The 21,796-nt window shown below is 41.7% G+C and overlaps 1 protein-coding gene across 2 annotated transcripts in view; it reads left to right on the top strand.

Moving 5' to 3' along the window:
* Window positions 1–954: 954 nt before the first annotated feature.
* The window catches only part of frzb (frizzled related protein), a 52,274-nt gene continuing 31,432 nt past the window's right edge, over window positions 955–21,796 (top strand). Inside the window, exon 1 of one of the 2 annotated variants that reach the window (XM_076747455.1) lies at window positions 955–1,359. In XM_076747455.1, the coding sequence (XP_076603570.1) occupies window positions 1,155–1,359 (205 nt within the window). In that variant the 5' untranslated portion in view covers window positions 955–1,154. The remainder of the gene's footprint in view (window positions 1,360–21,796) is intronic. The other variant, XM_076747453.1, reaches the window with a different exon arrangement.

The following is a 21,796-nucleotide window of genomic DNA, read 5'->3' as shown; positions in this document are numbered from 1 at the left end:
GAGTAGTTCCGCTTTATGTTACTTTGTACTTTTACTCCACTACATCACAAAAGAGAAAATTTTCACTTTCTGTTCCATTGCATTTATCTGATAGCTATACTTACTGGTTATTTTACAGATTAAGATTTTACATTAGAAAAACACAAGGTATGTTTATAAAATACAACACATTGATAAAGATCAAAGCCACTGGTTCTTAACTTTTTTTGGTTTGTGGCCTGGGGCTCCTCTTTATCAGTTATCAGCAAAGAGACTTCCAAGAGATTTCCAGTCTAAATTTCTCATATCATTTAAATAACTGTTTTATTCCACAGATTTGTGTATCAAAACATTCTATTTTTCATTCACATGACATCTCAGTTTTATCCAGTGATCATTGGAGTAAACTATTTAACTGCAGTTATAGTTAAAAGCAACTCCTCCTTGAGCTGCTACTACAGTAGAATGTTGTTTATACATTGATGCATCAGTATAAACAGTCTCATCATGTCATACAGAATCGGGCACAATCAGTCACAGGATACATGTTACTGCAAGAACCAGTACCTTTCCTTTTGATACTTTAAGTACAATTAATTAAAAATACATCTGTACTTTCACCTAAGTACAATTTGACATTGTTGTATTGGTATTGGTACTTTTACTAAAGTAAATGATGTGAGTACAAAGCAAAGATTTAAATGTGATGACACACACATCTATGAGATTTTAACGGCTTTACCCGTGTTGACTTTTCATCTAAAAGGAATCTATCTTTTAGCATGGAGGATAAGCAGAGAGGAGAAAAGTAAGGGAAGAGGAAAGACAGGGGTGAAAGGAAAGGGGGAAAAAAAGACATGGAGAAGAAGAAGAAGAAGAAGAAGAAGAAGAAGAAGAACAAGAAGAAAGAGGAGAGGTGAGGTGAGGAAAGCAGAGGAGGGGAGTTGTAGAGAAGGAGGGATAGAGGAAGAGGAGGAGGTGAAAATCTGAATAAGAAAGCAGCTCCTCCCGCTTCCTCGGGCTGCTCGCAGACCGGACAGCAGCAGCAGAAGAGCACCAATTAGCAGGAAAATCACGTTCGTATTTGGATTTAACTCACTGTGAATGACCGAGAATTCACCGGAGCATCGACAGCGCTACCGTGACTTTAGTGTCCCCTCTCTGAACCGATCGACATGCTTTCCCCGGGACTCTCCTTGTCTTTACTGGCTGTGTCCTGCGCGCTGTGGCCGGCTGCGGTTCGGGCGGCGTCCTGTGAGTCGGTGCGGATCCCTCTGTGCCGGTCCATGCCGTGGAACATGACCAAGATGCCCAACCACCTCCACCACAGCACGCAGGACAATGCGGTGCTGGCCATCGAGCAGTTTGAAGGACTGCTGGGTGAGTAACTGCCAGTCTATTCACTAATTATCCCGTTAATTAATTAATGGTGTCCAATTAAGGAACAAATTGACTAACTTTAACACAGACAACCTTGTACCACTACTAATTTCAGCTCAAACTAAATTTTGATGTTTAGGTTGGTTTAGCAACACACACACACACACACACACACATATATATTTTCTTTGAACCATCTCTCCTCTATTTACGTTTTTTGGGCAAGATAAGTTTATAATATAATATCATAAAAGGCAGTAAGAACCACAAAGTACTATATAAGACCATACACAAAGACACATTATAATAGGATTTAAAAGAGTAAAATTAAACAAACGTTTTACAAACTTTACAAACTTGAGTACAATTAATTGATTGACAGTAAATAAATCAGCAACCTCGGAGGGTTATCTGTTTTTCATAGTATTTGTATTTCTATAAACTGAATATCAAGCAATTTTAAGATGTCACTTAGGACAGTACCATCTTAATTTTTTATATTGATTATATACATTATATACAGAATCTAATGATTTTTCCCAAACGATTAATAGACAATAATCATCTGTGATGAAAATAATCATTTGTTGTTACAGTAATTTTAATAACTTTTTTTTTTTAGAGTTAAATAGAGAGAAAGGGTGAAAGAAATGAAAGGGAGAAAGTGGAGAAAGGAAAGTAAGAAAGATGAGGGAAGACAGAACAGACAGGAGACAAGGGACAGAAAGCAGCAGACGGATGTAGTTTTAAGTAAGGTTCACTTAGAGAAAACATGAGAAAATGAGACATGTCAAAACACTGTACACCAAAGGCTCAGTTCACCCAAAATGCAAAAACATATTTTCTAACTTCTCTCCAGTGGTGCCTCTTATGCATAGTTTTATTTGTACAGATTTTGAGATATCTCTCACTTTTTACCCCAGTACAAAGGAGGATGGACTTCATTTTGTGGACCTAAATGTGTAACATCATTGGTGTGCCTGTTACTTCTTATAATTAACAGGGCGTACTGTCAACACTTTTCAATGGGACTACTTTCTTCCAAAGAAATGGTACCTGTGAAAATGGTCCACATTGATCCTCTGTGGATTATCTGGAGTAATGGGGACAGTGTTTCCTGAAAGAGATGCAGCTCTTGAATATATTCAAAGGGCAAGTCCATTTTTTTGAATGAAAATCATTGAGCTCTGTTGGTCTAAATGTATAAAGATACTGTCACATTACACTTCCATCCTGCAAATTTGTCTCATTTTGTCAAATCCCAGCATAACTGATAAATTTAAGTATGCATTTCTTGTTTCAACATGATCTCCTGGACAGCTCCAGCAAAATTGCATACCAGAGTTTGCATTTGTTTAATTTGTGGATATGATGATCAGCCAATAGAAACACTGATGCACTGTATTAGCAAATGAAAAAGTCACTATTCCTGAGAATACAGTTCCATTTTAACAATTCTGTTACCGTTAGATGGTAAGAGGGGGTGTCATTGTCAATGTGAGGGTGGTGGGGGTTGGAAGGGGGGCTGCTGGGGGATGGAGTTCAGCAGGGTAACAGCTCTGGGGAAGAAGCTGTCCCTGTGCTTGCTGGTGCGGGCACGGAGGCTCCTGAACCTCCTGCCAGGTGGAAGCGGGAAACAGTCAAAGGTTGGGGTGGGAATTCTGCTGTTGCTGCGTGCCCTTCTTAGACACCGCTTGTGCTGGAGGTCGTCGATGGTGGTTAGCGGGCACTGGTGATATACTGGGCGGTTTTCACCACTGTTGCAGGGCCTTCCTCTCGGAGGCTGTGCAGTTGCCCTACCATCCTGAGATGCAGTTGGTCAGGATGCTCTCAATGGTGCAGCAGTAGAAGGATTTGACGAGCTAAGTGAACTTTCTTCAGTATCTTCAGGAAGTAGAGGTGCTGTTGAGCCTTCCTTATCAAGGCGGAGGGTCCAGGAGAGGTCCTTTGAGAAGTGGACACCCAGGAACTTGAAGCTGGAGACACATTCAACCTCAACCCCATCGATGTGCATGGGGGTGTCACTGCAGTCTTTAGTTTTCCTGTAGTCCACAATGAGCTCCTTGGTCTTCTTGGTGTTGGTCAGGTTGTTGTTGGCGTACCACATAGCCAGCTGCTGGACCTCATCCCCGTAGGCTGACTCGTCGTTGTTGTTAATCAGGCCTATCACCGTGGTGTTGTCTGCAAACTTAATGATGGAGTTGGAGCCATGCACAGGCACCCAGTTGTGGGTGAAGAGAGAGTAGAGGAGAGGGCTCAGCACACAGCCCTGTGGGACGCTGGTGTTCAGGGTCGGGGTGGCGGAGGTGTTGTTGTCTAAACTAACAGACTGGGGTCTGTTGGTCAGAAAGTCCAGGGTCCAGATGCAGAGGGAGGTGCTGATGCCATGGTCACTGAGTTTGTTGACCAGCTTGGAGGGGATGACTGTGTTGAATGCTGAGCTGAAGTCAATAAACAGCATCCTCATGTAGGTGTTGTTGTTGTTCAAGTGCATCAGTGTGGAATGCAGTGCCGTGGAGATAGCATCTTCCATCGACCTGTTTGGTTGGTAGGCAAACTGATGGGGGTCCAGCGTGGGATGAAGACACCATTTCAGGTGGGCCAAGACCAGCCTCTCGAAGCACTTGGTGATGATGGGGGTGAGTGCGATAGGGCGAAAGTCATTAAGGCTCACTGCATCTGACTGCTTCGGTACCAGCACGATGGTGGTGGTCTTTAGGCGTGTGGGGACTGTTGTCTTAGCTAGTGACAGGCTGAAGATGTCAGTGAAGACCCCAGCCAGCTGTCCTGCATGGGCCTTGAGCATGTGGCGGGTATGCCATCAGGGCCAGCAGCCTTACAGACGTTCACCCTGCTGAGTGCAGAATGCATGTCACAAGTGGAGAGCGTGAGGGGCAGTCCATCTGGGTGGGGAGCAGTTTTGGTGGCTGGTTGTGTGTTGTCCTGGTCAAAGCGAGTGTAGAAGTTGTTGAGCTCATCTGGTAGGGCATTGCTGGTTGGTGGGGCTTTCTTTTTTGGCTGATAATCTGTGATGGCCTGGATGCCCTGCCACATGCGGCAGGGGTCGGTGTTGTTGTGGAAGTGCTCCTCAATCTGTAGCTTGTGAGCGTGTTTGGCTTCCCTGATGCCCCTCTTCAGGTTAGCTCTGGATGAGCTGTAGGCCACTGTGTCGCCAGATCTGAAGGCAGCTTCATGTTCCTTTAGTAGGAGGCGGACCTGACTGTTCATCCAAGGCTTCTGGTTGGGGAACGTTCTCATCTGTTTGTGGGTGGTGACATCTGCTGTAATGAGTGAACAGGCTCGAAATCAGTAAGAAAATAATAACTATATCACGAATTCTAGTGAGATGCTGAGCTTCACAATGTGCATGCGCCGCCATCTTGACTGTATCATATTGTGTATTGTATTGTAATAAAACCTTCATATTAAGGTCACGATACTATATTTATTGTAATATTGATAAAGAGAAAGAAAATAAATAAAAAAATAATTAATTAATTAGTGTATACAGCATTTTTTATTATATAAATGATTTGTTTTTAACTTAAAGTGCTTCTGCTTTCTTTCTTTCATAAAACACAATGAAATCACCAGCCATGACCGAAACATGTGCAAAAGATTGCTATGAATCATCGTTGACAATGAATGGTTGAACCATGTACAATTTCAAAATAAAAACAATGCAGCAGTCAGTAGCAGTCCTTTTAATACATAATTAAAAGAGCTGTTCCATTGGGTGACCACATACATGATCACTTTATGTAAGGCAGATTTAACAGTCTCTGTTAAGTGATCAGCTCAGCTTCTGCAGTTGAACTGCAGTGTAAAAAACACTGTTACATACTTCACCTGACCAAGCAGATGGCTGGAGCAACCTACAATCAAACTTGCTCATGAAGCGAGGTTTTAAGTGTGTGCAAAACACTGTATGTGCGCTGACAATCTGGCTTATCCATATTTCGTGCATTGTAATGACAGCAATGTGGTGATTGTTGTTATTCTTTATGTCAAGCTCCCACTCCAGAACAGCAGATTTCAAAACCTTAGCTATGCTGAGTCCAATGTGTGATTAGAAAAGAGGATGTGTCTGTCGGACAAACTTTTCATTTCGTATTGGCTGCTCATGACATGACCTGTGACTGTAATATATTTATATATTTAAGTAGCTCATGAAGTCCACCATCTGTGGTTAGTGAGATGCAGTCTGCTTCTTTGAGGCTCTGTGTCACTTTTGTCTCTTGGTACAGAGCTGCTATCACTGTGTGGCTTAAATGTGGCATTGGCTGAACTGTGTACTTTGGCTCCAATGTGTTTACTAACCTTCAAAATCCATCATTGTCAACTACAGAAAACTGGCTTAAGTCTTTCTTGGCCTGGCTGAAGCTTTTTCTCACAGTATACCCTTTTGATTTGAGCTTTTCCGGTTGGCGATGTGCGAAATGGCTTCTCATGTTTGATGTGATTCCAGTAGCATAGTTGACCGTCATTCAACAGTATTTGCAAGTTGTTTTGTGTTTGTCAGTTTCCTATGCACCATTGTCAGTTCATGAAACGGGAAAACCGAAATGTTGCCACATTTCACTAAAAGTAGATTTGAGCACCTTCAATCTCTTTTTTGTTATCAGTATGTTCATCTGTAATAATCTCCTTTGGCTTATTTTTAAACCAATACCACTTCTGACAAGGAGAGGTAGTAAATAACCTTTACTATAACCAAGAAAACGTTACAAGAGGACATCTTGTAGGATTGCTAGAAAGGCAAATCCAAACCCAAATTTCTTCAGGAAGATTTGGCAGACTCTGATGTGGTGGTACACTGTTCTACTACAAGTATGAGCTTCAGCTTTGGAGTCATCAGAAGAAAACATTTTCTGTGTCCTCACCACAAAAATCCACATTAGAAGTTTGCAAAGGAATATGAAAACAAGCCTGATACATTTTGGAATCAGGTGCTGTGGACTGATAAAGTTAAAGCAGAACTTTTTGGCTGCAACGTGCAAAGTTGTGTTTGGAGAAGAAAGGTTGCAGAAGTTCATGAAAGAAAGACAGAACACCTTAAGCGCTGTCAAGCATGCTTTGCGCTTGTGTTGCAGACAGTGACGGCCAACATTTCAGTGGTAAAGGGAAGATGAATTTAATTAAATACCAGCAAATTCTGGAAGCAAACTTCAAACTGTGTGTTTAAAAAAATAAAAAAATAAAAAATACCAGTGACCCTCAATACACCTCAAAATCCACAATGGACTGCTGGAAGAGGCTTAAGATGAAGGGTTTGCCATGGTCCTCACAGCCTCCCCATCGAAAAATTTAGAATCTGTGGATAGACCTAAAGCATGTACAGTACATGCAAGACAACCAACAAATCTCACAGGACTGAAGTCTTTTGCAAGGAGGAATTTGTAACCATCCCCCCAAAATACTGAAAGACTTAGCTGGCCACAAACAGCCTTTACAAGCTGCAATACTTGCCAAAGGGGGTGTTACTAAGTAGTGACCATGCAGAGTGCACAAACTTTTGCTTTGGACCCTTTTCGCTTTTTGGTACCTTTGTTTCAACATGATCTCCTCACCAGCTCCTGTAAAATTGCAGATCAGAGTTTGCATTTGCTCAGCTTGTGGGAGTTATGATCAGCCAATAGAAGCACTGATGCACTATATTAGGAAATGAAAAAGTCGTTAGTCCTTAGGTGTGCCATCACCTTGATTACAGACAGCAGAATTGATGGAAATTAGAAAGTATTCCTGCTTAAAATATTAAAGAGATGTGTCATCTTTAACATAATGCCATTGCAAGTCATCCATAAGAAGATGTGTTATGTTATGAAAACTTGTGTTAGTCCAAGCCAATAGGTGGCACTGTGAAACTGCTGTTATACTACTAGAGCAGAAGAAAGACAGGATGTATTGGAATGTGCAGAGTAAAATAAAACACCCTCAACAAAGTAACGTGAAAAATTATGCTCTGTGCAGTGTTTCTTTTTAAGTGCTTTACTACAAATACATAAAATTGGCAACGAGGATGGCTGTGACTACTACTCCTATGCCTCCCAGTTTCCTTCGATATCCATGAGAACCTGTAATGCCATTTGAAAATGGCTGAAAATGTTTGAAACTACTTACTTGTGTTTAATGTGGATGGAGCAAAGCGGCCCAATACCCCAAAGCAAACTGTACTTCTACACAATGTTGGAGGTGAATCACAGAGGATTTTCTATACCTTGCCTGAAACATGTACAACCAATGGTCATGCTGTTGCTGCCGTGTGAGCACATTTTGCGTAGAAGGTAAATGTCATTGCTGAGAACAGAGACATGATGAAACTATGGCACTGTATCTCTCGCGCTACATGAGATGCTTGCATTTTGTGACTTCAGAAATGCAGAACAAGATATACTACATCATCAAATTGTGATGAAAGCTTGCATTGGATGCATACGTGAACACGTGGCTACTAGAGACTAGAGAACTGATGCTGTATAAGGCCACTCAGATTGCCACACAAATCAAATAAGCCTCACACAATGACAGTGTGTTCTCTGAACAGCAAAGTACAAGTGCAGGAGATGAATACACTGTCAAGGAAAAAATGCCCCAACAGTATAGGTAACCAAAGGAAAGGTGACACAAACTCTGAAACTACACGCAGTGTTACAGATGTGACTCAGATAAACACCTGGCAACCTCCACAACATGTCCTCAATGTCAAACAAAATATGTAAATCATGTGGAAAGACTGGGCACTTTGCAAAAGTGCTAATGCCAGCATACAGACCAAGAGTGAAAGTCACCAAACTGGTTCAGAAGCAGGTGTGTGGCCAGAGGGGGGCCTCCTCTGCTCTTCAAGACTGCTTTGACACAACAGACTGGGAAATGTTTAAGCAGGCAGCCACTTACAACAACAACCATACAGACGTTGACGAGTACACAGACACTGTGATCTCTTACATCACAAAGTGCATTGAAGATGTGACCCACACAAAAAGCATCATCACTCGGGCTAACCGGAACCCATGGCTGACAGGGGATGTCCACAGGCTGCTGAGGGCCAGAAACAACGCCTGTAGAGCCGGGGATGAATCTGGCCTGAGAACAGCGAGAGCCAACCTGTCCCGCGGCATCAGGAAAGCAAAACAGGAATACACACACAAGATAGCCTCCCACTTCAAAGACAGCAGAGACGCACAGAGCCTATGGCAGGGCATTCAGGCCATCACGGACTACAAACCCGCACCACAGAGCTGCGAGAGCAACACCTCTCTGCTCAACAATCTGAATAGCTTCTTTGCACGCTTTGAAGCACAAAACAACACACGCCCACAGAAGACCCCACCCCCTCCCCACGATCAGACTCTGTCTCTGTCTGCTGCCAGCATGAAGAGGACACTGTCCACTATCAACGCCCGCAAGGCAACAGGCCCAGACAGCATCTCTGGTTGTTTGCTGAAGGACTGTGCAGAGGAGCTCACGGATGTCTTCACGCACATCTTTAACACTTCCATGAGGCAAGCCGTTGTTCCATTACGTTTCAAGCCCGCCATCATCATACCTGTACCGAAGAAAGTTGCTCCATCCTGCTTCAATGACTACCGCCCCTTGAGGCCACACCCAACATCCACCACTGACCATCGATGGTGCTGCTGTGGAGAGAGTGAGCAGCACCAAATTCCTGGGGGTGCACATCAGTGAGGACCTCTTCTGGACCACCAAAACCACGTCACTGGCAAAGAAAGCCCAGCGGCACCTCTACTTCCTGCGCAGACTCAAGGGGGCTACTGCTCCACCACCCATCATGAGCACATTCTACTGAGGCACTATTGAGAGCATCCTTTCCAGCTGCACCACTGTGTGGGGTGGGAGCTGCACTGACTACAACAGGAAAGCCTTGCAGCGCATAGTGAACACAGCTGGAAGGATCATTGGTGCACCACTCCCCTCCCTGCAAGACATATACACCACCCGCCTCACCCGCAAAGCGACCACAATTGTGAGCGATGCAAGCCACCCCGCACACAATCTGTTCAGCCTCCTGCCCTCTGGGAGGAGGTATAGGAGACTCCGTTCCCGCACCACCAGATTCACCAACAGCTTTATCCATCAGGCAGTTAGGATGTTAAACTCTCTCCCCTCCCTACCCTCAGCTCTATCCAACAGGCTGTCAGGAAGCTAAAAAACTTCCCCCACTCTTCATTGCACTATAAAAATCCTCTAACTTAAACTTCTTGCTGCTACTTGTACATTTACTGTGAACTCTAGGTTTAAAAAAATATATATTTTTAGTATTTATTTTCAGTTTATTGTTACTGTAGTTGTTAGGACACGTCTGTCTTTATTCTTTGTGCCTGTACACTTTACTGTGTTTTACTTGTAATTGTCTTGTCACACCGTGGGATAGTGGGAAACGTAATTTCAATTCCTTTGTATGTCTGGTACATGTGAAGAAATTGACAATAAAGCCCACTCTGACTTTGACTTTGACTTTGACATTGAAAAGTGTGCCATTCAGGTCAAAAACAGACATGAGGGAGACTGTTATCCGTGAGCTGACTGCACTATTTCTGAAGGATGCTGTCCCAGCAGATATAAAAATTAATGTGCACTGTAGAATTAGGCACATCCCCTAATATGCAGCCATTCCCGATGATAGTAGATAGTGGATATTCAGTTTCATTAATGCCTGCTCATGTTTATGAGAATGCATTCAGTAACATACCCCTGAAACACACAAAGATTCCTCTGGTGACATACCTGAGTAGGTGAGTCTTTGTGCTTAAAGTCAAAGTAAGAGATGAAGTAAAACCTGTGGAACTGAAATTGAGGAGGTGGCCTTCCTCTGTCAGTGAAGCTGTTTCTGCAGAGTCAAAGTGCCTCCTCAATGCAGAAGATTGGTGCATCTTCCTGGGTGTCACCCATCATTGTGACTCAATGGTAGAACTGGAATATGGACATGAACAGATCTCAGGGAGCCCAACATTACCATGGTGACTGATTGGTACTCCATTCCTTACATGGAGGACCTCTTTTCAGAGCTCAGATGAGCAACCATGCACTCAATCATTGATTTTGCAAATGTTTACTGTCAGGTTCCTCTGCATAAAGACAGGAGAGACGTGAGTGCTTTCCTAACCCATAAGGGGCTCTTCAGATACAAGCGAGTTTCCTATGGACTTGCACCAGCACCCTCAGCATTTCAGAAGATGATGTCCACGGTGACACTCACGTCTTTCAGATCCTTCTTTGGCCTGACAGCTTGGTGGTCCAAGTTCATGCAGAACTACGCCACCGCCATGGAGCCATTGAAAGATGTGCTGCATAACATTACATTCACTTGGACAAGCAGCAAGTTAAACTACTTATTACTGACAGTCCAGCACTCGCCCTGTTTGACCCCACACTGCCCACCATAGTCTCCACAGATACCTCAGAATATGACATAGGTACACAGCTACATCCAGACAACTCTTAAAGAACAGTAGCTTTTGCTTCTCACTTTCTGAGTGCTGCAGAGAGGAAATACTCAGTGGTGGAAAAAGAACAAGGAAGTTACGGATAAATGTGCTGATAACAAAAAAGAGATTGAAGATGCTCCATCAACTTTTAGAACTGTTGTGTGGCAGCATTTTGGTTTTCCCGTTTCAAGAACTGACAATGGCGAAAATGAAAACTGACAAATGCAAAACAATTTGCAAATACTGTTGGACGACTGTCAACTACACTAAAGGATACAGATAAAAAATGAGAAGCCATTTTGCACATTGCCTCTCAAAACAGCTCAAATCAAAACAGCAGCAAAGCTTCAGCAAGGCCAAAGGAGTCTGTATTTTTTAGGTACTTTGAGCAACAAAAGCCAAGTGCCATCTCGTTCCATTATATAAAACATCTCTACAGCCCTTATCTCTAGTGCTGTTGCACTACAAATAAGAGGAAAAAAAATTTTTTACTTAGGGGTGAACTGTCCTCCTAAAACAGGAGTGGGAAACCTTTTTTCTGTCAATGGCCATTTCGATTTTTGCAATGCCAAACAATATGGGGCCAGTTGTATGAGGTTGGACTTGGCCCCCCTGGCAGCACCTCTGGACATTATAAGTTATTGAATACATATATCACACTAACCTCTGCAGTGGCTGGAACTGCTTATCTTATCAAAAATGGAAACTGAAAAATGAGGGTTAAGTTCTGGTTAGAATTGTTTGTGTTTTTCATGCTACCTACTTTATTGATCCCACACCAGGGAAATTTAGTTGTTACAGCCAGCAAGAGCAAGCATATTGGAATACAGAGGTCAAAATAAAAAGTGTACAGGATACAAGATAGAAAAACAGTTATGTATATTTACTTTATATATGTATATTTTAAAGATGATTTCATCCTTTCTTACAATGTGTACTGCTTTCTTCCAATTATTTGAGAAAAATACAAATTTGTCATTGAAATGGTCTTTGAGAACTAATTCAAAAGCAAGTGGATGAAAATCAGAATGATGAACAACATACATCATCTAGATAAAACAAGAAACCTAGTTATTTGCAAGGGAGGACATTAATGGACTTGTTTAACTTATTAAGGACCCATCTGACTGCCTTTTTATGTCCTGTACTTTTAGCATATGTGTGCTTGTGTGCTTGAATTCTGAGGAATATTATGTAAACACAAAATATCATTGGGTCCAAATTTGTTATTAAATTGGGTCATTATCAGCACCAAGACAAGACTGTTGGATTATTTACCCAGGCTCAAATATGATATCGGGCCAGGAATAAGGTCTTAGGGCAAGACCAGTTTCGTCTTTGATAAAAACAAGTTTATTTGGGCATTGTGGCCAAAATGTAGGGCACCAAAGCCAAAACCAATGGTGCAATAACAATAAGTAATAATTACATATTATGAAGACGAAACATTACCCAATCAACAGACAGGAGTCAGTGTATTGAAAAACGGTACTGTTTATTAAATCTATATCCTTGATGTTTGGCTTTTTCACAAAATGCTGTCTGATTTTTTTTAAACTCATTATATGGAAATGATCTTGTTTTACTGTAATGCTCAAATAATGTATCTTAATGGTATAAGGGTATCGAGGTTAATCTGAACAAGTTTCAACACCCATGCAACTATTAGCATTTGACTGAGATCATAAGAGCAGTCACAAAACTGACTCAAAGCAGTTTTTTACATCTTAAACATCAAACACACTGGTGAGAAATTTCTCAAGGTGAGGCTTATCTTTTCTTGTCACTTGATGCACTGCAGACACACAGCAGCTGACAGAAAGAGGAGGTCATATTAAACAGAGAAATATTAACTGTTTCTGGCTGAATAATTGTTAATGTTACTTATGAAAGGGAAGCTAAAAAAAGGGCAACAAAATGTTGAGCTTTCAAGGTTTCATGAGGAGTCAGTACAAGCGCCCCCTGTACAGGGGGAAGCGTGAGATGCACACAGTTCAGATGGCCAATGTTCATGCTAGGAAGCACCAATCCTAACTTGTAGCATACCAGAATGACAGGGAGACACTCACCTAAAAGCCTTTACCAAGCATTGCCACCCAAATGAAACATAATCCATACCCCAAGAAATTATATGAGCATGTAACAAAAATATGAATATAGTGTATGTCCACATTAGAGCGTCTGTTGAGTTCACCACTTCATGCAAACTACACAAGCCTGGTATTATATGAAAGCAGAGAGTGTGATGATCACGAAGATGCCTGCCTCCTCATTGTGTGACGAAAACTCGGCGAGCTAGCAGCCAAACAGTAGCAGAAAAGAACTTTGCAAAATCATTAAGTATGTCTTACCTTTGCTGTTTTGTGGTCAAGAGTTATATTCCAGCTCGAAAAAACGCTGCTAATGTCTCCTGCTATGACTCTGTGTTAGTTTGAGACCAATCACGAAGGTCCTGGTTGTTCACATAAAGAGGAGGGGGTTTCTAGAGTGGGGGAGCACTTGCAATATATTGTCTCTGGGGTTACTTCCATCTGGATCGTCTGTTACTATGGTGAATTTGGGTGCTGCCCCTCGAATGACCAAGCTATTGGGAGCCAAGGGAGCTATTGACCGGTGTAACTGCACAGTAGGTTTAAGCGCTCACATTCCTCACAAAGGACCCTGCTGAGCAGCCCGAGGTGTTATATTATTGTTTTATTTGCATTTCATCCTTTTATGAGAGCTAAGAACAATAGCAGAAAAATGGCTACAACAGACCTGCCTGTGTTAAAACATCTGTAAAATTGCTCAGGTTCATTATTTTGGGATGTACTTTCACAGTTACTCATCAGATATTACTTTACTAATTCTTAAATGAATTTGGCTACTATCCCATGATTTAAAGGTGGTTTTCACTCAAAATAACGGGGTTTTTTTAGGCGGAGATTAAAATTAAAAAATTCTACTGCGTTCAAGATGAATTTACTGTGACCCAGTAACACATATCTTGTTTCTGACTCTATTTATTTTGGGTAGGTCTTTTCGGATAGGAGGTGGACAAAATAGGCCTCAAATTGAAGAGATTAATAACACCAAATACATGATGTTAAGGAAAGTAGTTTAAAAACATGCACACAACGGGAACCATGAACTGCATACTGCTGTTAGAAACTGAGTACATTTGCTGATAATTAGCCTAATCCGCAACCACCCATAACCAATTCAAACACACGTTATTAGAGTGTAAACTATTAACCAAACCAATAACTAACTGCAGTCATTGAGTATCAAACAACCTTATCATACTTCAGCATTTACCTCATTTTTTCTGTGATGGTGACAAAACATTAAAAAGATACAGATACAGTATTTGAATTACACTGAACCTCCATGTCCTCTTCAGGGAAAATATTATCCCATATTGTCCTTACACGTCCACAGAAATGCTTCAGAAAAACAAGATTAAAGGTACCATTTGTCAACAGTCTTCATGGTAAACTGTACTGTTTTCTTACAAACTTTACAGATTTTGGATTTTGTCTGCTCAACTCCCAGCCAGCCTCCACTGGTTAGCTGCACAATTTTAGTGGGAGATAACCTTGGGGATGACAGGAAAAGCATTTCAAAATTACAAGTTCTCACTATACAGGCTGCTTGGTGTATCAGTTACACATCAAATGATGCATACCTATCAACATCGCTGTAAACTGAATATTACTAAATGAATACAGATATGTGGCAAGTCAGATCGATGAGCAACATATCTGAAACTCTTATATGCACGTTCAGTTAGTTAACACTATGCAGCAATATGTGTAAACGTTAAAACATATATTAATACTTACAGTGCAGTGTTTAGCTGCTTGTGCTTATCACATAACATTAATTGTTTGTTAGTAGGGTAGCTGTTAATGTTCACAGAGTGGAAGACATCTTGTGCTACTGTGGATGTCCAGCATGATGATGGAGACACTGGGAAATGTGAGTTTGTTAATTTGCTGTGTCACATCACAGTTTTAAATGAGGACATCTACAACTTTCCTTTTAGGGCACAATGAGCAGCTCAGAACAGGGCATGCCAAACTGACCTTGTGGTACAAGGGACATTACAGCCACACCCCAGGGCATTGATGGCCCTGGCCATTTGGCCGTGTTCTAAGTCCTGTCCTTTGACATGATAGCAAACTGTTATCTAGTGCGTATTAAAATTTCATGTTGCTGATTGATAGTAATGTGTGTATTAGGGCTGCAACTAACCATTAGTTTCATAATAAATTAATCTGCAAATTTTTTTCTTGTTCAGTTTTCCATTAACTTGGTGCCCATCACAATTTCCTAGAGCAAGTGGTGATATCATCAAATGTCTCACTGTCTGACTGTCTAAAGCCTTAAAATATTTAATGACTATGTTGTTAAAGCAATTAAGAGAAGCTGGAACCATCAAATGTTTTGCATTTTTGCAAAAGCAAAAAAGTAATCAATTGTCAAAATAGTTGACAATACATTTTTTACCAGTCACCTAAACAATCAATGGACTAATTTTTGCAGCTCTAATGTATATCCTTTGTTGTTTTGAATGGAAAATGCACATCATTTTGTAACTAACAATAAAGTTGTGACAGTTTTATGGTGAAACTTAAGCTTGTTGTATCTTATACTGTGTCAACCCATTGGTACAGCATTTTTATGTGTATAGAAACAAAGGTGCTTTCTCCAACCCTCATTAACGTTCAGTGGATCAACTTTCCACCTGCAGCCATTAACTTTTCAAAATGGCAATGTCTGGTTAAATATTTATTAGATCAAGAGAACAAAATAGAGCATAAACCATCTGAACACAAATGGTTCAGATGGTTCAGTCCAAGTTCTAATGCTCACTGTGAAATGGCATTCAGTGGGTTAAGTGCAGAGGATCACCCCACATCACAAATAAGTCAGAAAATTTGAATCAGAAAATTAAGATATAATTATCCACAGTTACATTTTTAAAAGCAAAAAGCAAGCTTCATTTATGTAAAGAAATCAATGTAAAATTATGGGAAAAGCTTCAACCTTAAACATGCCCTTTCACTCAGTGTATTACAAAGCTAACATATCACTGTGTCAATATCATAGCTTCACATTTCTTCATGCCTTTTTCATCCTTTATCAAACCCAGTCCTCCTCATTCTCCTCTCTTCGGTTCTTTCACAATTCCTTACAACCAAAAGACAAAAAAGAGACGAAATTATTAATGTAGCTCTCTTCACAATCTGCCTGATTACTACAGAGTAATTTTAGTTTCTTATTTTCATCACTTGTATCTCAGCTGTGCATTTTTAAAGATTAAAAGGCCAACCCTCTGTACCTACCATAAGCTGATGCACACACAGTTTTACAATGCAAAGAATGTGTGTTCTCTTCTAAGTCACTGATGTCAAGGTTCCTTTCAGACCTGGAACTGCTGATGCTGTGTGAGCAGCACAACTGTTGGAAAGCAACTCTATGAATCCTGAACAGAATTTTAAATTGGAAATGTGTTTTGGGATTTGGGGAAGCTATGGTACATTATAAAACAAAACTGAAGTTATCTCATGAATAGGAGAAAATGATGTTTGTCCAGATAAGCATGACAGAAATAATTTCCACTTAGACCAGCATGCCTGAAAACACATATCACATGGTCATTCACTTACACTGGGCACGCACTTGCTGGTGTTTGGTGTTTGCTTCCTGTGCATGTAAGTAAGTCACTAAGCAGGCTTTATTTATATAGCAACTTTTAAAGTACAGGATTATAAAGTGCTTCACACACATGAAAAATATGAATGAATAAACAAATTAGGTAAAAATGCATTACAATATGAAACACAGTACAATGAGAGACAAACAGACAGAAATGATGAAAACAAAGCCAAGGGTGGAGAATTATAAAAAGGTTTTTGGCCAGATCGTGGCTATGTGTGAGGTCAGAGACATGCTGCTCAGGGTTGAAAGGCTTAGAACGTTTTAAGAGGGGACAGTAACTAAGGGAAGCACATATTTAAGTTGGGAGCTTGATAAATGATTCCTCAACAAAATGGGTAATCACACACAATTTTGAAAGTTACGATTTCAAAACTGATAAAAGAACCAAAACTAAAAGGAATACAAATGATGTGATTTTGAAAAACAGCTGCAATACCCGTCCATGGCCAGTAAACATAGGTGCATTCAGAAAATTATAACTGGGTAGGCAGAGCTCCATAAGAGGTGAGCACTGCCTAGGTTAAAGCCAGATCTTAGTAAGGAATACAAAGTCTTGGTCATGGCATGTATGACAAGATTAGATCACTGGGGACAAAAGATTTATTAGACACAGACTGAGAGTTTAAAGAACAAAGACAACTGGAATAAGGGGCTTAACTGTACTGGAATTTCTACTGCAGACTGTAATCAGATTTTTTGGCCTAGCAGTTTAAAAGGCAGTCTATACGACAGTGGGCTTTAGACCCAGGCATAATCCTGATAAGAATACTGTATGAGGCCACAGAGATACAGTCAGATACACTCACTGCAGGTTAAGAAGTAAAACCATTACAACAGTGCAAAGCCAGTTTGGTGTTGTTTGATAAAAGGCGTGAACCTTCATATCCAAAAGTCTCTGTTTCTAACTGTCAAGACTTCAAAACAATGAGTTTTCAAAGTCAGGGTTAGCATCCAGAAGTCTGCATTTTAGAGGTTCTAAAGTCCTGGGCTAGCATGGGCATTAGGCATAAACATAGCAAAAGTTATGCATTATATGTATGTATTATATATAATTATATATTATGTATTTTGGCAAAGCGGTGCTTTGAGCTTAATGCTAACATCAGCATGCTACATGCTCACAATGACAATGCTGATCTGGAGATGTTTAGCAGGTATAGTGTTAACATCTTGGTTAAAGTAAGACAAAGCTGGTGGGAGTGTTGTTGATTTTGTAGGTATTTGGTCACAAACAAAGCACTGGGCAAATTGAACTTGTTACCAGATGATAGCACTAGATGAAATGCCATGGGATTTAAGTTCATTAAAGTTAAAATAAATCTTTCACTCTTACTGTAACGGGCTAGTGGAGGACCCAATTGCAGTACCGGCCGATTTACAGGGAATACGGGGAAACGGACAACGGGAGCAACAATGTGCCGTACTGAGCAGAGAGCCGGCTCAGAGGGAGTTAGTGTGAGGAGAGCGGATCGAACGCGAAAATCGCAGACAGATTTCGGCATTGTTGAAAACACTCTCAGAGGAGGAATATGCTCTTTGAAACCACCGAGGCGGTAAGATCTGCACACCCACAGACACAGGGCTAGGATAGAAGGAGAAGTTGGGAACAGGAGAGGTCAGACACTGGAGATCAGTCTGGACTGATCAGTCTGGACACTCGCTAACACTATCGCAAGCAAAAATGTTGTTTAAGTGGATATGTTAGTTGGCTAGCTTGTCAAATTACTTTACAGCTAACATGACATGATACTAACTTATATATGATGTTTTTCTTTTCGCCAGCAATAAATGATGCAAAGGTGTATAACTAACAATTGTTTTCTACCATGCTGACTGCTGTTCACTTAATGGTCACTGGTTCATTTATGAGGTTTTTCTGAAAGTTACACAAAGACCCTTTGGGCTGCATTCTCTCTTTGCTGGTGGGATTGAAACTGAGCTGGTGTTCGGCTCTGTTCCTTATGTATTCTCCTCCAACAGAATCTTTCCTTGTCTACAAAACAGCTATTTCAGAATATCACTACCTGTGTGTGTTTTTGATAAGTTGAGCTAACAACGCTGCTCTGCATATCTGCAATTCCTGGACATGCATGTCCTGTACATACACTATCTCTATCTTGAAATTATATATATTTGACACAGAGAATAGGGTTTTTTTTTACAGTATACAGTATACAGTATAGTATACATTTCAGTACAGTATACATTTCCTGTTTCATTTTCTTTATCTGGATGAAGTTGCAAAAACAACACAATCTCACAATCTAATAACGTAAAGCATTCTCAGTTTCCCAGTTACACCACTAAAAATACCTGAAGTTACATCCCATGGGATTTTACTCGATGGAGGTGAAAGCAATGACTTTTAAATCCCCACATAATGCACTTTGTTGCAGAGATATACAGTTAAGTATAAAAACCTCATCACCCTCATCCATTCTAAGTTAGTAGGTCTTCAGTGAAGTCTCCACCTCATAGATGGTGCTTGTTACAGCAGCTCCGTTTTCCTGTATTAGTGTTTTTTTGGGTCTTTGTTGTGTTTTTTCCATCACTAGTCTTGGCCGATCGTGCGTACATATGGATCTACAACTGGTGAGACGAGGGATTTGTTATTTCTACTTTGTGGATTACTTTCCTCAACTTCAGGAGATCCACTGATCTTCTGGTCCATTGTTTACACAGGGGAACAGCTGATCGCACTGAGCAACACGCGCATAGTCCCAGTGGAGAGACCGGAGATCCCCAAGGAAATAAGGAGCAGGAGAAGGGGATGTAGAGCTGGGGTGAACAGTCGGAACAAGAAAAGACGGTACAAACCATCCATACCTACTGTTATTATGGGAAACTTGAGATTTCTCCCAAACAAGATGGCTCTAACCAGACTGCAGGGTTGACTGAAAGTTGGTTAATGGAGATCACGCCAGACTTGCATGTTACGCTGGACAATTTTCAACTGCTGAGAGCGGAAAGGAAAGCAAGAGGAAAGGTGGCAGCATAGTGATGTTTGTAAAGAGCAGATGGTGTAAGCCAGGGCACATCAGGGCAAAAGAGCAGCGCCGCACCAGAGACATTCAGCTGTTAGCCGTTAGCATTCAGCCATATTACCTCCCGAGGGAGTTCTCACATGTTATCGCAATAACTGTGTACATCCCCCCATCGGCCGATGCCACAACAGCATGCAATCTTCTGCACACAGCAGTCTCAAAGCTCCAGACATCGCAACCCAGGCCCTCCTTCTCATCTCTGGAGACTTCAATCACACTTCCCTGTCTGCCACTCTCCCCACTTTCACACAGTATGTAAAGTGCCCCACCAAAGACAATAGACCACTGGATTTACTGTATGCAAACACTAAGGATGCCTCTCCCCCACTGGGCCATTCCAACCACAGTCTGGTTTATCTGCTCCCTGCATACATACCAACCATCAGGCATGTGAGAAGATGGTCAGAGGAGTCCAGCATGGCACTGAGGCACTTTTGATACCACCGACTGGGATGTGTTGCGCAGTTCACATGGGGAGGACATTGACAGTTTTTAACAACTTGCATTACGGACTACATTAACATCTGTGTGGATAAAACACTGTGCTTACAAAGAAGGTACAGTGTTTCCCAAACAACAAAGCCTGGGTGTCCCCCGGAACTGAAAGACCTACAGAACTAGAAGAAGAGGGTCTTCAGATCAGGAGACAAAGATGAGCTACAGGAGGAAGCTGGGGGAGCGCCTCCACGGGAACAATGCCAGAGAGGTTTGGAGGTGCCTGAAATCTGAATCTAGAGAGCAGGAATGGGGAAATGAACTGAACCTGTTTTTCAACAGATTTGATTGTACCTCTGTTCCTACCCCCAACCACCTGAGCCCAGAAATTACGCCCCTCACAGCACCCCTGGCACTCAGAACACCCTCTTCATACCACTTAACCCCTCTGCTCCACTTCACAGACTACATTCACCTCTCCCCATGTCAACCTCCCCAGCCTCTCCATAATAGCTGACCAGGTGAGGAAGGAGCTCAGGAGGATAAAGGCAAGGAAAGCTACAGGCCTGGATGGCATCAGCTCCAGACTGCTCAGGGACTGTGAAAATCAGCTCTGCTGGGTACTCCTACACATCTTCAACATGAGCCTCAGTCTGGAGGGAGTTCCAGCCCTTTGAAAGACTTCCTGTGTGGTTCCTGTCCCAAAGACCAAGCATCCCAGGGAGCCCAACCACTTCAGGCCAGTAGCCTTAACCTCCCACCTGATGAAGAACTTGGAGAGGATTATACTGAACCACCTCCATCACCTGGTGGGCAGCTGGACTCCCTACAGTTTGCATATCATTCAAGCATTGGCGTGGAGGACACAGTCATCTACCTGCTCCATCGATCTCTTTCCCATCTGGAGCATACTGGAAGCATGGTGAGGGTTGCGTTCTTCAACTTTTTCAGTGCTTTCAATACGATCCAACCATCACTGCTCAGGGGGAAGCTGGAAGGAGCCTGTGTAGACTGCTACCTGGCTGCATTGACCATCGACTACTTCACCAACAGATCACAGTATGTGAGACTTTGCAACTGCGTGTCCGATGTGGTAGTTTGCAGCACGGGGGCTCCACAGGGGACCATGCTCTCCCCTTTTCTCTTCACCCTCTACACGTCGGAATTCAGACACAACACAGACAGCTGCCACATCCAGAAGGTCTCCAATGATACATCCATTGTTGAACATGTATCACGAGGGACATTGTGATCGTGGGGGGTTGCAAATACCTAGATGTTCACCTCAATAACAAAGTGGACTGGACAAATACACACACACATACATGCCTGTATATTGCTCGCTGGTTGATTAATACACTGTTGAATGTTACGTTAGTGTTCATTCGAAGTCACATACAGGGATTACAAACAGTTTTTTCATGCTAGATGCTATGGCTATACCTTACATTGTTTTTTAGCTAGCTCAGTATTGTTATTCTAAAATGCAAATGATATGCACATCGAAACTTATGTTAGATCAGATGATCATATTATAAGCTGTAATGGGAGGTTTAGATATGGTAATGTGAACATCTGCTATTAATTTGAATAACACACCAACCTGATGATGTGCTTGAATAATGTGTGAATAACACACCTGTGGGTGAATAACACACCTTTGGGTGCATGAATAACACACCTTTGGGTGCATGAATAAACTACTGACTGTGGTGCTAATGTGTCTGTTAGCATGACCCATGATCTGAAACAAGGGTTTTCTTTGTTTTCCTTTTCCAGAATTGGCAAAAACACTCTGACTGACAT

Source organism: Chaetodon auriga, chromosome 13, assembly GCF_051107435.1.
Source record: "Chaetodon auriga isolate fChaAug3 chromosome 13, fChaAug3.hap1, whole genome shotgun sequence".
In the NCBI taxonomy this organism is placed as follows: Eukaryota; Metazoa; Chordata; class Actinopteri; order Chaetodontiformes; family Chaetodontidae; genus Chaetodon; species Chaetodon auriga.
This window is presented reverse-complemented; position numbering and strand designations above follow the sequence as displayed.